Source organism: Suricata suricatta, chromosome 12, assembly GCF_006229205.1.
Source record: "Suricata suricatta isolate VVHF042 chromosome 12, meerkat_22Aug2017_6uvM2_HiC, whole genome shotgun sequence".
Lineage (NCBI taxonomy): Eukaryota > Metazoa > Chordata > Mammalia > Carnivora > Herpestidae > Suricata > Suricata suricatta.
The window spans coordinates 7,041,865-7,055,586 of NC_043711.1; the positions used below are offsets into that span (position 1 = coordinate 7,041,865).

General features: G+C 57.4%; 1 protein-coding gene across 4 annotated transcripts in view; it reads right to left on the reverse strand.

Moving 5' to 3' along the window:
- Positions 1–13,722, reverse strand: part of COL5A3 (collagen type V alpha 3 chain) — a 37,851-nt gene that overhangs the window by 1,042 nt on the left and 23,087 nt on the right. For 3 of the 4 annotated variants that reach the window (XR_003900959.1, XM_029917067.1, XM_029917068.1), the window contains exons 36-66: positions 13,511–13,564; positions 13,358–13,411; positions 13,214–13,267; positions 12,979–13,086; positions 12,720–12,809; positions 12,423–12,476; positions 11,526–11,633; positions 11,306–11,413; positions 11,153–11,206; positions 10,651–10,704; positions 9,915–10,022; positions 9,787–9,840; positions 9,559–9,612; positions 9,388–9,441; positions 9,194–9,247; positions 8,628–8,735; positions 7,986–8,039; positions 7,770–7,823; positions 7,448–7,501; positions 7,263–7,316; positions 6,981–7,088; positions 6,758–6,811; positions 6,232–6,285; positions 5,930–6,037; positions 5,592–5,645; positions 5,476–5,511; positions 5,002–5,055; positions 4,253–4,457; positions 4,049–4,161; positions 2,399–2,467; positions 1–240 (exon numbers count right to left, since the gene is read on the reverse strand). Coding sequence is in view for 3 of the 4 variants with exons in the window: in XM_029917067.1 (XP_029772927.1) it covers positions 1–240; positions 2,399–2,467; positions 4,049–4,161; positions 4,253–4,457; positions 5,002–5,055; positions 5,476–5,511; positions 5,592–5,645; positions 5,930–6,037; positions 6,232–6,285; positions 6,758–6,811; positions 6,981–7,088; positions 7,263–7,316; positions 7,448–7,501; positions 7,770–7,823; positions 7,986–8,039; positions 8,628–8,735; positions 9,194–9,247; positions 9,388–9,441; positions 9,559–9,612; positions 9,787–9,840; positions 9,915–10,022; positions 10,651–10,704; positions 11,153–11,206; positions 11,306–11,413; positions 11,526–11,633; positions 12,423–12,476; positions 12,720–12,809; positions 12,979–13,086; positions 13,214–13,267; positions 13,358–13,411; positions 13,511–13,564 (2,481 nt within the window). In the remaining variant the exon portion in view is untranslated. The remainder of the gene's footprint in view (positions 241–2,398; positions 2,468–4,048; positions 4,162–4,252; positions 4,458–5,001; positions 5,056–5,475; positions 5,512–5,591; positions 5,646–5,929; positions 6,038–6,231; positions 6,286–6,757; positions 6,812–6,980; positions 7,089–7,262; positions 7,317–7,447; positions 7,502–7,769; positions 7,824–7,985; positions 8,040–8,627; positions 8,736–9,193; positions 9,248–9,387; positions 9,442–9,558; positions 9,613–9,786; positions 9,841–9,914; positions 10,023–10,650; positions 10,705–11,152; positions 11,207–11,305; positions 11,414–11,525; positions 11,634–12,422; positions 12,477–12,719; positions 12,810–12,978; positions 13,087–13,213; positions 13,268–13,357; positions 13,412–13,510; positions 13,565–13,722) is intronic. The other variant, XM_029917069.1, reaches the window with a different exon arrangement.

Consider the following 13,722-nt stretch of genomic DNA (forward strand, 5'->3'; position numbering starts at 1 on the left):
CCGGCAGCCATCATAGGGGACAGTGATGGTGGCTGCTGCAGTCTGGTTGAAGGACACCTCCTCCCCGTTGGCCCCCAGGAAGCGGAGGGAGCGGCCATAGTCGCCTGCAGCTTCGTCCAGCCAGGCGGCAGAGTTCTGGCAGGAGTAGGTGAAACTCTGGCGTGCGGTGGCACTCAGCAACTTCAGGAAGGTCATCTGCACCACACTCACTGGGGACCCATCAGCGTCCACGTAGGAGAACTGGAGGTGGGACAAAGGAGGTGAGGGTGCCCCATTCGCCCCTCCTCTTTCTGAGGAATGTACCTCCCAGGATCTCCATCCCATAGATGCCACCTCTGTCACGTCCCCTTCTCTGGGGAGGTGGCATCACCGGCCATCCACGGTTCCCTTGTGAGCCCCCGGGGAACACACGGCTATTGAGCACTTGAAATGTGACCCGTCCCATAGAAACTTTCCACCATTTTGCTTAATTGTTCAATTGAAAAAATTTTAGGGGCGCCTGGGTGGCTCAGTTGGTTAAGTGCCCGGCTTCAGCTCAGGTCATGATCTCACAGTTCGTGGGTTCAAGCCCCGCATCGGGCTCTGTGCTGACAGCTAGCTCAGAGCCTGGAGCCTGTCTTCAGGTTCTGTGTCTCCCTCTCTCTCTGCCCCTCCCCTGCTCGCACACACTCTCTCTCTCTCTCAAAACTAAATAAAACATTAGAAAGAAAATTTAAAAAAAGTAAATCAAAAAAAATTTTAAACTGTTTTATGTTTATTTATAAACATAAAGACAGAGTGTGAGTGGGGGAGGGGCAGAGAGAGAGAGAGAGACACAGAATCAGAAGCAGCTCCAGGCTCAGAGCTGTCAGCACAGAGCCCAGCGTGGGGCTCGAACCCACGAACCATGAGATCCTGACCTGAGCCAAAGTCAGATGTTTAACCGAGCCACACAGGGGCCCCTAAAATTTTTATTTATGTTTTTACTTTAATTCATAACTAATGACTGAGCCTCAATCCAGGTATCAGAGAACTGAGGTGTGGAACAACTTGAGTATGCAAATCTCCTCTTGCAACAGCAGATTTTATGGAATCTAAGTATGGATCAAGAACCTCCAATGAAATTTAGTATCCAAGTTACGACGTGCTATAAACGTAAAATATGGATCTGACTCTGCGGAACTCGTAGGGAAGAAATTTAAAATGCCTCAGTAACCTTTATATTGGTGTGACACTATTTTAGATGCACTGGGTCGAATAAAATATATTATTAACATATCACAAGCCGGAGATAGCCGGCTGGGTAACCGGTCCCTTCTGGCCTCCTTCTCAACTCTGTATCATTTCCATGTCCCCTTATGGATGTTTTTCTGGAATCACCTCCCAGATAAAGTAGTTGCAATTGAGTTTTTGTCGAAGGGTCTGTTTTGGGAGGAGCCCAAACCAAGACACCCCCACATTATATTATAGCTTTGTTTCTTTGGTTATGCTTCCTGGGTATGCTCCTGGTAGAATATCAACTTCATGAAGTCAGGAACTGTGTTTCTTATCTGCTGCTAATTTCCAGTGTTTAGCATATACATATATGTTATGTAAACAATTCCCAAACTGAACCCCACATCCCCCTGCCCATCAAACCTGACCTTCTCATCTGCATATCTCAGAATCTCACCAGACACCAGCCCACCAGCCCCCTCCACCCTCCCTTCCATCTCATCAGTGATTAGGTCCTATTGACTTCCCTCTTAGATTTTCCAAGCCATGCCCTCCTCCCTGCTCCATAGCACCGGCTCCAGCCTGGACCACCTCTTCACTCTCTTGGGCCAATATGCCAGTCGCCTGCCCCTCCCCACCTGCCCGGGAAGCATTTTTCTAACTGAGAGGTTAGATTTGAGTCTTTCCCTCACTTAAGCACATTCCATAGCTCCCTGCTGCTCACAGGTTTTTTGGGGAGGGGGGGCCTAGCCCTCAGTTTCCTCCCCAGCCTCCTTTCTTACCACATTCCCCTCCACACTTTCTAGAGAAGGGCAAGTGGCTCTTTCTTTCAATTCACCAGACTCTCTTTTAACTCTGGGCCTTTGTGTATTCTGTTCCCTCTGCCTGGAACACTGTTCCTTGTCCTCCCTAACTTGCTAACCCACCTCATTTTTTTAGGCCTCAGCTGATCTGCTGCTACCAGGAAGCCTCTGGGACTTCCAGCACTGCCTCTGGCTTTCCATCATACTCTGTGCTTCCTCCCTCACCCATCTGACACTCCTCCCACACCCCCAATCTGCTACCCCTTCCAAGCCTGCAATCACCATGAAGGCAGAGGTGAGTCTGGTCTGTTCCTCTCATTCCTCAGAGCCCCTCCTCCAACTCCCATGCCCATTCCCACCAGTTCTCATACTATCCCCCACCTGGGTCTCCAGTCACTCACCTTCTTCCCTCGACGGAATGTGCTGTACCAGTTTCCTGGCTTTTCCTTGGACCAGGAGGCCATTTTCACCTGGGGACGGGAGGGGGTAGTCAGTGTAGATGGCTGGGTGCCCGCCATGTCTTCCTGCATTTACCTCCCGACACTGAAAGTCTCAGACTGCACACCCCGGACCTTCGAGCTGTTGTTCTCTGGCCATGGGCGTGGGCTCAGCCGGTGCACGCACCACGGCGTGGGGAGTCCCTGCTCTCTGAGGCAGCCTCCACCAACGACTGACAAGAACTGATGGATAAATGCTCAGCTCCCTCTCCCTCCCCCGGGTGCCTGTTCCCCACCATCTGCCAGAAGTCTCCCAGTGGAACTGAGCCTTTAGTGCCCGATGGTGACATCTGAACCCTTATAGGCTGCCTCCCCCGGCCCCTCTCCTTCTCTCCCTCCTCTCCCGGTGCCTCCTGCAATCTCCTCCCAAATAAATGACTTGACCCCCAGTCTCTGTCTCAGGGTCTGTGTCTGAGGAGGCCCAAACCTGGCTCGTCCTTCACACCCCTCCCCACCACCTCTGGGCAGGAGGAAGCCGCTCGTGAGAGAGGCTCAGATGCCGGCAACTGTCTAGCGGTCAAGTCCCACGTGACTCAGGGGTCTGAGCTTGTCTGTGTTCCCGTCCACTGTGTGTGTGGAGGGGCTGAGGTGGAGGGTTGAGCTCCCACTAGACCAGGGCTCCGACCGGTCAAAATTAATAATAAGCAAGAGGGACATCACCGGGCATTTTTGCAGACTCTGTGCTGGCTGCATATTTTACCAGCGGCAGAAGCATTAGTGTAGCACCGCCTGTCGCCAGCGTTTAATCGGCATTCCTGATATGCGCATCCGCACCCCAAATGTACAGCCGTACAGAGGTCAATACTTTCCTGAGCCCCATTGTGCAGATGAAAACAACGCAGGGGCCACCCATATCCCCACCCACCGCTCTCCAGCCGGCGCTGCCCACCCACTGCTCTTTGCTGCTGAGGCTGGTGTGGGAGACACCAAAGCTCAGCGCTCCCTGATGGAGAACCCCAGTATTCCTAGGGGCCCCGGTGGCCTCACCTCCCAGCCCACAGCCTAGAGGGCCATGAGTCCAGGGGCCTGGGAGACAGCGGATCAGGAGGCACTGCATACAGGAGGCTAAGAGCTGGGACTCTAGGAGAGCCAGCTGGCCTTGGGTAGTCCTGGGGTAACTTCTCTGCGCCTTAGTTTCCCTCTCTGGGGGATGAGGGCAGAACCAGGACTCGGTGTTAATCCAGCTAAGTGCTCAGAGCAGCCTGACACACATAAAGCACTATTTAAAGATTTGCCAGTAATTGTGGCAAACGTTTCTTTACTAGATTTTCTTGTAGAGGGTGAACTCCATAAAAACAGAGTTTTGTTTTGTTTGATTCTCCGCTGTAGTCCCAGACCTTCACAAGACTTGGCATACAGCAGGTGCTCAATAAATGCTGGAGGAAGTTAGGATAAAATCCCAGACAAAGCCTGTGTGTGTGTTGGGCAGGGAGGGGAAGCAGAGGATAGCCCTAGGTAGAGGCCGGAGGGCAGGGGAGGGGGAATTGAGCCGGTTTCCGGTGCCCTCTTTCTCCCTGCGGCCCCAGCCCCCTGCCCCCCTGCCCAGGCACTCACAGGCTCAAACTTCTTGTCGGGATAGAGACAGGTCTCTCCTCCAGCAGTGAAGTTGCAGAAAACCCTGAGCGCGTCCCGCGCACAGCCCTGGTTGGGGTCAATCCAGTACTCCCCTGCCGCAGAGCCAGGTGGGTGGGATCAGTGATTCGCGGGGCGGACCGAGGGCTTCCTGCCCCCAGGACCCAGGCAGGGGTGGGGCCTCACCATCAGGCAGGTGCGGGTGGTTGCGGTGCAGCTCACTGCACACGAGGCCCGGGCGCTCAGCTGTGCCCGGAGGGCGCCGCATCTGCTCCAGTTCGAAGCTCAGCGACGTGAGCGAGGCCATCACCTCCTCCAGGCCGCCCTCCGGGCCCTCCAGGGCCACAGAGCGCCGGCGCCGGCGCAGCCCGTGCAGCTCGGCCGAAGGACCCTGAGCAGGGGTGGGGATGGCAGAGAGGAGAGCAGAGATGTGGGAGGAAGAGACAGAAAGAGAGACAAGCAAAGATGTGAGAGACAAAGGAGGCAGAGAGACAGGGGTGGGGATAGATAAGAAGAGAGAGAGAGACACGAAAGGAGGGGGGTGTGGGGGGACAGCAGCGATAGAAAGGCAGAGACAGAGACACACACGGGAGGGAGAGGCAGAAAGACCCAGAGATGGGGAAAGCCCGAAGTAATAACACCACGGAGAGACCGGACGATGAGGTAAAGAAACCAGAGAGAAAGAGGGAAACAGAGAGAAACAGAGACAAAGGCCAGGAGGGATGGAAGAGATGGAGAGGCAGATAGTGGGGGAGACAGAGTCAAGCAAGACCAGACCCAGTCGGAGCCCCCACGGATGTCCCCCAAACCCCCCAACACAGCCCACATCCTCCCTCCCTCCCCACCTGTATGCCCCGAACCCCTGCTGTGTCCCACCCAGTTCTGGGCAAACGGGGACCCAGCGGACACTCCAGCGGACCCTCTGGGGAACTCACCGGAGGGCCAGGGGGCCCAGGGGGGCCAGCGTCGCCACGGGGACCAAAGGATCCCTGTAGAGAGAAGTTGCTTGGGAGTGAATTCTGTCTCTGGAGACCCCTTTCTGCCCACACACACACACACACACACTCAGCACTGGGGGAGGGAAATGCAATTTTTAGCACCAAGCATAAAACACTCATTTTCTTCCTATATTTTAACGTCTCTGAAATCAAAATCTGAGATCTTTAGCAAATCATAGTTTCCTTGTCAGAACTATTTTTTTTCACAGTAGTTTCTAAAATAATGGTGCATCTCACAATTGATGGCATCTTAGATTTGATAAAATACAATGGTAGGTGTTGAATAAATAGTCGTTGAATGCATGATTGAATGAATAAATAAATGAATGAATGCAAAGGGATTGAGGGTATGGGGGAGCTGAAACGGGCGGGAAGCTGGGATGTGGAAGCCCAAGGGGACAGCATACTCACCGGGGACCCCTTTGAGCCCTTCTGTCCCAGAGGACCCTGTGGGGTAGAGACAGGGAAGGCTGGAGTCCCAGCTAGCCCACCGTGGTGACCCCACCCCACCAACCCCTCCTACTCACCGCCACGCCTGCGGGCCCAGGGTGGCCCAGAGAGCCAATGGGACCAGGAGGACCCTGAAGAAGGGACATCAAGGTCATTACTGATGGGGCTCACCCCTATGATCCAGGCACATCCCCCAGACAAGCCTCCAGTCCCCTCAAAAGGACAGGCCACAGACATAGCCTCCAGCCTGCTAATCCCTAGATAGAGACACCCTCCCCCATTTCCCCCAGACCCAACTCCTATCATTCCAGGCTTCCCAAACCCCCCTAGTCTCCGAATAAGCCCCAATTCTGCCTCCCCACCCACCCCTTCCTCGGAACACATTCTTCCCACTTGGGGTAGAACACACACTCACGGGTTCTCCCTGGGGGCCAGGGGGGCCCTGCACGCCTGGCAGCCCCTGGTCCCCTTTCTCACCAGCTTCCCCGGGGGGACCGATGAGGCCAATTAGTCCAATGTGGCCCTGGAGGACAGGAGAGGTGCATATGGGGGAAGAAATGTGGTGGGAAGATTGCTGGGGGGGTTTTCTTCTAGCGCCTTGGGGGGATGAGTTTGGGAGCAGAGGAGACCCCAAATTCTCAGCCCTCTGGCCAGGGAGGGAGGTAAATGTGGAGATGGAGGTAACTGGGGGAGAAGAATGGAAGGAGGTGTCCTTACCTTTTCCCCCTTGGGGCCAGCATCTCCTTTCAATCCTGGAAGGCCAGAAGGCCCCTGGAAGGGGGGTGAGGCTCAGTTAGTGAGTCTCAAACACAAAATCTCAAGGTTCAGGTGGGTGACCGGAGGGTAGTCAAATGGGAGATTACTCCTATTTCAAAAGGGAATTACCAGGGATGTGGTCATGGGGATGGTCAGGAGAGAGGAGGGATGACAAGGGATAAAGTAGGGCTGGCTGCAGGATGTCCCCTGTGAAGGGTCTGCGGTCAGGATCAGTGTGGGCGGTCAGTGTTCACTATCAACATGGATGGTCAGTTTGGCTTATCACAATGGTCAGTGTGGTCAGGAAAAACCACCGAGATGGAGGGTCAGTGTGGATGACAAGTGTAGGCCATTAAGATAAGGGGTCAGAATAGATGGTTGGTACAGATGGTCAGAGTGGACCATCAGATGGGTAGTCAGTGAGGGGTCAGCTGGATGCCCAGTGTGGTCTCAATGCCAGGATGTCAGGGACAAAGAAGTCGCTTACCAGGGGTCCAGGAGGGCCCATCTGTCCAGGTGGTCCCAGGAGGCCTGGTTCACCCTAGGATGAAGCAGAATGTGGTGGGTGCCACACTCGGCCAGAACCAGGGTGGATGCCCCCGCCCCCACCAGGGTCGGCTGATTCCATTTGTGATTAGAAAGTGTAGAGTAGGGCACACGCAGAGGGTCTGGTCCCACCCCCGTCCCACCCCTGTTCCCACCCCACTCACCACAGGACCGGGAATCCCTCGAAGACCCTCAGGCCCTACACGTCCGGGGGGCCCTCGAGCCCCCACTGGGCCTGTCATCCCTGGGGGCCCGTCAGGACCTGGCTCTCCCTGAAACCAGGTCAAGAGAAGAGCAGGAAGTCAGAGAGTGCCTCCGTCCTGACCTCCCAGCCTAGAGCCATCGGGGCGGTGGGGGGAGGGAATTGGGGCCCCCATTCTGATGGCCCATCTGTTGGCCAAGGGGGGACCAACAGGGGGACCCTCCCTGGGTGGGGGGGTACTCACCTTGGCCCCTTTCTCCCCTTCTTTGCCTTCTGGACCCATACGGCCTGAAGGACCCTGAGGAGGGAAAGAGTATGGGGGGGGGGCTTTGGGGGTGAGGGGGCCTGTGGAGGTGGGTGGGGTCCTGTGGGGGTGCATGGGCTGGTCAAGGCTGGAGCCAGGTCAGCCAGGAGGCGGGTCTCACTTACCCTCTTCCCAGGGGGGCCGGGGGGGCCAGGCTCCCCAGAAGCTCCAGGTGGACCCTATGGACACGTAACAGCGCCAGGATAGTGTGAGCTCACGCTGGCCGAGCATGGCTATGGGCCAGGATGCCTCTGACTCCCAGACATCCCCACAGCACCAGCCATCTCCCACCTCCTCCAGTAAGCGGCTCATAGTCATGGTGAAGCCCCAGAGAGGCAAAGCAGGCACTCTACGGGGGCCCTGAGTACTCCTCCGGCCCCCCAGTCTACCCACTCACCAGCCCCAACCCCCCTCTGCCAGCACCACATCCTCTGCTCCCCCACTCACCGGTCCCCCAACATCACCAGGGTCTCCCTTCTCTCCTGGAGAGCCATCTATACCCTGTGGGAGATGGGAGGGGTCATGGAGGCACATAGAATTTGGGGTGAAGCTTGGGGAGACATAACAGTTATGTTGCTCCCCTGACCTTGCCCAAGTCTGTGGGGGGAGGTGAGATGGGGACAGAATTAGGAATATATTTTGGGGTGGGGGGCTCACACGCACCGCAACTCCAGGGTCTCCAGGGGGTCCTAGATCTCCCGGGAGCCCAGTGGGGCCCTGGAAGGCAGAACGATGAATAATCACATTTCTGAATTATTGAGCATTTGTTTGACAGGTGGACTGCGCCCAGGCACAGCGCGGGCTGCTGAGGACACACAAATGAACAAAACACAAAATCCCTGTGCTGGTGGAGAGAACTTCCTAGAGTCTAATGTGTGAAGGCGGTGAGCTCAGAAGGTCACATGCATCACCTCACTTCATCCAGCAGGTGCCTCCCAGCTCAGGACTCAACAGAACTGACCCTCAGAAAAGGGGTGGGATGCAAACAGTGGGGTCCCACAGGCTCTGGAGTCCTCACTGCCCCCCCGCCCCCCCAAGCCCCACCGCCATGGTGGGAGGACGCTAAATCCCACATCAGCCCCAGCTCCGTTGCTAACATTTCCAGAATGATTCTCTGTGGGAGCAACTTCCACTCCGTACAGTGACATACAACCACGCATTCGTTCATCATGCAGCCACGTTCTGGGTTGTTCGGGGAACCAGCACGTTGCAGGAGGGAAGCCCTGGTCTAGAAGTTGGGGAGCAGGTTCAAGTGGACACAAGAGCCCCTCCCCCATCTCTGCCTCCTCTTCTCCCAGGACTCACCACGTTCCCTTTGGCTCCATCCTCTCCAGGGGGGCCTTTCTTGCCTGGGGGTCCAGCAGCCCCAGATGGACCTGAGTCCCCCTTTTCACCAATTTCCCCCTTGGGCCCCTTTGTAGAAATAGAGGTCAGAGGTCAGAATAGCGTGGGCAAGAGTCCAGGGTCAAAGGTCAAGGGTTAGCATCCCTGGAGTCAGGAATCTGGGTATCTGGGACTTTCCTGGGCTCAGGCGTCAGAGTAGCCTAGACTGTCCAAGAGTCAGAGGTCAAAGGACCTAGGACTCACAGGAGTCAGGGGCAAGGATGGCCCAGTTGCTCACAGATCATGACTGAGTTTGGTGTAGCCCACCTGTCACATTGGGGTGAATTAGAAAAGGGGATCCACCTGGGAAGTGCACCCCCCCACTCAGGGTGCATGGCTTGGATCTGAGCCCCCACCTGCTCCCTCAGCCCCACACCCTTGTGCAGTGTGCAACTCCATGTAGCAGTGGGTGACTCTGGCCCGCCCGGAGGTCAAGGTGCCCCAAGATGCCCAGGGGTCAGAGGTTGCCTGAGATGTGAGTCACTCACAGGGATGCCTGGGGTTCCTGGGGGTCCTGGGTCTCCAGCCTCCCCTGGCTCACCCTGCAGGAGGCAACGTTAAGGGTAGGGAGAGGTCTGATTATGAAAGACAGGAAGGAGCTCCCCAGCACAGCCACCCCCAAGCAAGACTGGCTGAGCACCCCCCCCCAACCCCAGGCAGTCCCCTGCTCCCTTTCTCTCACCTTCTCGCCCACAGCGCCCGGCTGACCAACTCCCCCAGGCAGCCCTGGAGGGCCCTGGAGAGACAGCAAGGGGTAGAAGTGGGACTGTGGGATCTGAACAGGCCCTTCTTGGGACATGGATGTCCCCACCTCTCAGGCATCCCACCCCCCCCACACACATAGAGTCCTCACCTCTGATCCACTGGGGCCATGGGGACCCCTAGGGCCTGGCGCTCCATGCGGCCCCTGTGAGACAGTCAGAATAGTATCCAGTGACCTCATGACCCCCCAAAGGCACCACTAACCCATACACCATCCTTGATGCTGGTGACAACGCGCCCTGTGACCCCCCCATCAGTCTAATGGTCACCACCACCCTGCTAGCCTCTTCCCTTCCCACCTTCCCCGGGTTGGCCATACCATGGACCCTACATCTCCGACCTCCCCTTTCTCTCCGGGAGGGCCCGGCAACCCCTGTGGAACAAAGAAGCAAGGTTGGAGTACAGAGTGTGGGGAAAGAGGCCACGCCCTCAAACTCAGACACACACCTGCAGGCCAGGGGGGCCAATCAGCCCAACGAAGCCTCTCACTCCATCATCTCCCTTCTGCCCAAAGAGGCCTGGTGGTCCCCGGCGGCCCTGCGCCCCATCTGCTCCCTGGGAGAAGGACAGAAACAGGGCACAGTGAGGGTCTGGGTCCAGGGTTGGAGACAGGCTCAGGTCAGAGTCAGCTTAACGGTTGCAGTCGGGGTTGGATTAAGTTGGGTCAGGGTTGGGCATGGAGGTGGGGGTGCAGGTTAAGGGTCAGAGTCTGGGAATTAAGTCAAGAGTTGCGTCAAAGTTTTCATACGGGCAGTGAGTGGTGAGATGGGCATTGGGTGGTGGGTTGAGGTCAAGGTCATGAGCAGTGTTCAGACGGGGTTGAGGTGAAATTTAGGGTTGGGTTTGGCATTGGGGTCAAGGTCAGATTAAAAGTTTCACTTCAGGTTTGGGGTCAGCATTGGAGGATGGGTCAAAGTTGGGCTTCAGGGTAAGACAGGGTCAAGGTGAAGATGAAGTTTGGGATTGAGGTTCAGGTCATGAGTGTTGAGACTGGAACTGTGATGGCTTTCAGGGTTCAGGTTTGAGGTTGGGACTGAGACGACTCTGGGGTGAGTTCCTGTTGGGTGTCGTCACGGAGGGGTGGGTCAGGGCTGGCGTCGAGTTTGGGTCTGGGTCATGGTGGAGGACACTGCCCCTTCCCACCTGGGATCCAAGGAATGGTCACAAAGCCAAGAGCACTCACCGGGGGGCCTGGGTGTCCCGCAGGACCCCGTACCCCTGTTGGTCCAGGTGGGCCCTGGGGGAAGGAACACAGCCACGAACACCTCAAGTTCAAGATTGGGAGTGCACTCAAGAATGACAATCACTGCCTCCCGCTGCCCCACCAGGAAGCCAGAGTTGCTTCCCTCACAACTCTCTCTTCCTAATCACCAACTAGTGGAATCAGACACAGACACCGTCCAATGCTTGGCTCACTAGGACTTTTCCCCAGAAGCCCCTCCAGGGACCGAGCTGGCTCACAGATGCTGGCACTGTGGCTGATATCCTAGAGGGAAGCTGGGGACGTAATGCTCCCGAGCCAAACAGAGTCACAGGCAGAGAGATGGCCACCAAGGGAAGGGAGAGGAAAGGGTGACCACCTCGGCACCCTTCCCATTCTCTGGGCTCCCAGCTACCCCCCCCCCATCCTTCACATGCCTCTGCCTTCCCCCCGGACCGCCTCCCTCCCTGGGCCCCACACTCACCGCATCCCCTTTATCGCCTTTGCTCCCTTTGTTCCCAGGGGCGCCTACTTCCCCCTGCAGAGGAAACAGAGGAGGGAGGACCAGCATGGCCTCTCCCTCCCCTGAGCCCCCAGCGCCCTCCACCTCCACGGACGCTTGTGTCTGTGAACTCACCTTGTCCCCATCCTCGCCAGAAGGCCCAACAGCTCCCGGGGGTCCAGGAAGCCCCAGGGGCCCTGGGATCCCATCTTTGCCGGTGGGGCCAGGGGCTCCACGTTCTCCCTGGGGGGGCGGGAAGAGGGGCCATCAGGGGCCAGGGCAGAGGTGAAGGTCCTGGGATGTGGGGGTGCTGGGTCCTGAGGATGCTTGAGGACTGCAGTGGGCAGGCACTTACCGGGGACCCCTTCTCGCCTGCAGGGCCAACAGGGCCTTGGCCTCCACTTTGGCCAGGAAGCCCAATGCCTCCTGCTGGGCCCAAAGGACCCCGCTCCCCAGGGGGGCCCTGAAAACAGGGGGGAGAAGGGTCAGGAAAAATAGCAAAAGTTCTCATTGATAGAGAGTTTTCAAGCCACTAGGCACTGAGGTAGGTAGTTAGCAGTGTCATATCAATCTGTTCCCTTCCGCACAGTGGCCAGAGGGACATCTGAGTCAGGTATACATGTCCCTCTGCCCACAGCCTCCATGGCTTCCACCTTACTCGGGGAAAATGGCAAGTCCTTGTCCCACAAGGTCCTGCATGAGCTACCTCACCTCCTGCCCTGCCTCCCACTCACCCCTCGTCACTTCCTTCCAGCCACACAGGCCTCCTCAGCATTTCCTCTGCCATACTAGCACACCCCAACCACAGGGCCTTTGCATATGCTATTCCCTCCGCCTGGAACACTCTTCCCCTGTATATCCACATAGCTCTGCCCTCACCTCCCTCAGGTCTCAGCTCAAATATCACCATCTCAGGAGGCTGTCCTTGACCAGCTCATTTCAACTGCTCTCTCCCTACTCCCCCTTCTCTGTGTTATCCATCACCAACTAGAACATAAGCTCCAGGAGAAGGGAGGTTTTTACAGGCTGATGTCTGGCATGCAGGTAAGTATGTGTCGGACGGGTCATCTCACTGAGATTTACAGTGTGTGGGACAGGGCTGTGTTATGGATGAGAAAACTGAGGTCATGAAGGTGACCCAGGCCTGTTTGACACCCCAAATAGTGGACTTAATCATGGCAATGCCCAGCTTCCCAGATACCCCAAGGCCCCTCCACCCTGCCCCCCACCCATCAGACAGGGTTTCACTTACATTGGCTCCAACAGGGCCCAGGGGGCCTTTGTCACCCTTTAAACCAATAGGTCCCTGTGGGAGGAGATGATTCAGGCAAGAGACCCCCCGCCAAGGGTGTGCCCAGGTCCTGTCTTCACTCTGGGGGCTCACAGTTCCCACCTTTCTCTTGGGCACTGAGGGTCAGGGGTCTCCCTTCAGGTCCCTCCAGCTGTCATCCAGGATGCCATCACCATGTCCCTCCCCCGAGCCCCCCTTTCCTTCTCTGCTTTGCAGCCCAGCCAGGCACATTTAGGAGGGGTTCCAAAGGATACTCACAGGGTCTCCAGGGGATCCTTGGGGGCCAGGGAAGCCTCTGGGTCCAGGCGGCCCTTCCTTCCCAAGGGGCCCTGGTGGCCCTACATCTCCCTGCAGGAGCGCAGAGGGGGACGGTCAGGCTCTGGAGAAAGGGTGCTTTCTTCCTCTGGTGTGTGGATCTGGGCCCCTCCCCCACAGGGCTGATTCTGAGCCTTGGGGTGGCCCGGGGCCAATCTCTGGGGCCACTCAGCCGAGATTCCTTACGGGGCGGGGGTCTCACCTTGACACCCTCTCTGCCTTCCAGGCCCGGAAGACCGTGTTCCCCAGGAGGTCCAGGAGGGCCCGGGGGACCCCTCTCGCCCAGAGGTCCGGCTTCTCCTGTCTTTCCCTGGAGTGGAAGGAAGCTTCTCCTGATTGGAGGCGGCCCAGGGCGGGGGACTGTCTGGGATGCACCTCCCCCCGGGATATCTGCCAACTGGCGCAAAACCAGAAAGGCCGGTGGGCTCCCTTCTGACCTGAGGACCCACGACTCCAGCTGGTCCGGGTGGGCCTGTCTGACCTTGGAAGCCCTGGGGAGAAAAATTTAAAGGGGTGTCACATGGGAGAAAGAACCGGAGAGCCTCACGGGGTCAGGGGTCAGAAGTCAAGAGGCCACTCACGAGTTCTCCTCTCTGTCCAGGGTGCCCGGGACGCCCGTCCTTCCCCTGGGGGCCCTGGGGAGCAAGGTGGGAGTCAGAGGAGGAAGGACTAAGGGGTCTCCCCACTCCCCGGCCTCCCTCCAGCCCGCCCCCAACCAGGGTGCACTCACTTACAGGGGGACCCTTTGGCCCGGGAAATCCAGGAGGGCCCTGCAGACCTGGGAGGCCCTGAAATGCAACCAGAAGCCATGGCCTCATCCCGCCTGCCTGGCCCCCTGAGCTCCACATACTGAGCACATTGAGCGCTTTCTGCATACCGGGCAGGGGCCCAGACACGCCACACACAGTCACTCGTTCCAGTGGTCACTGCAGCCCTTTGCGGTGGG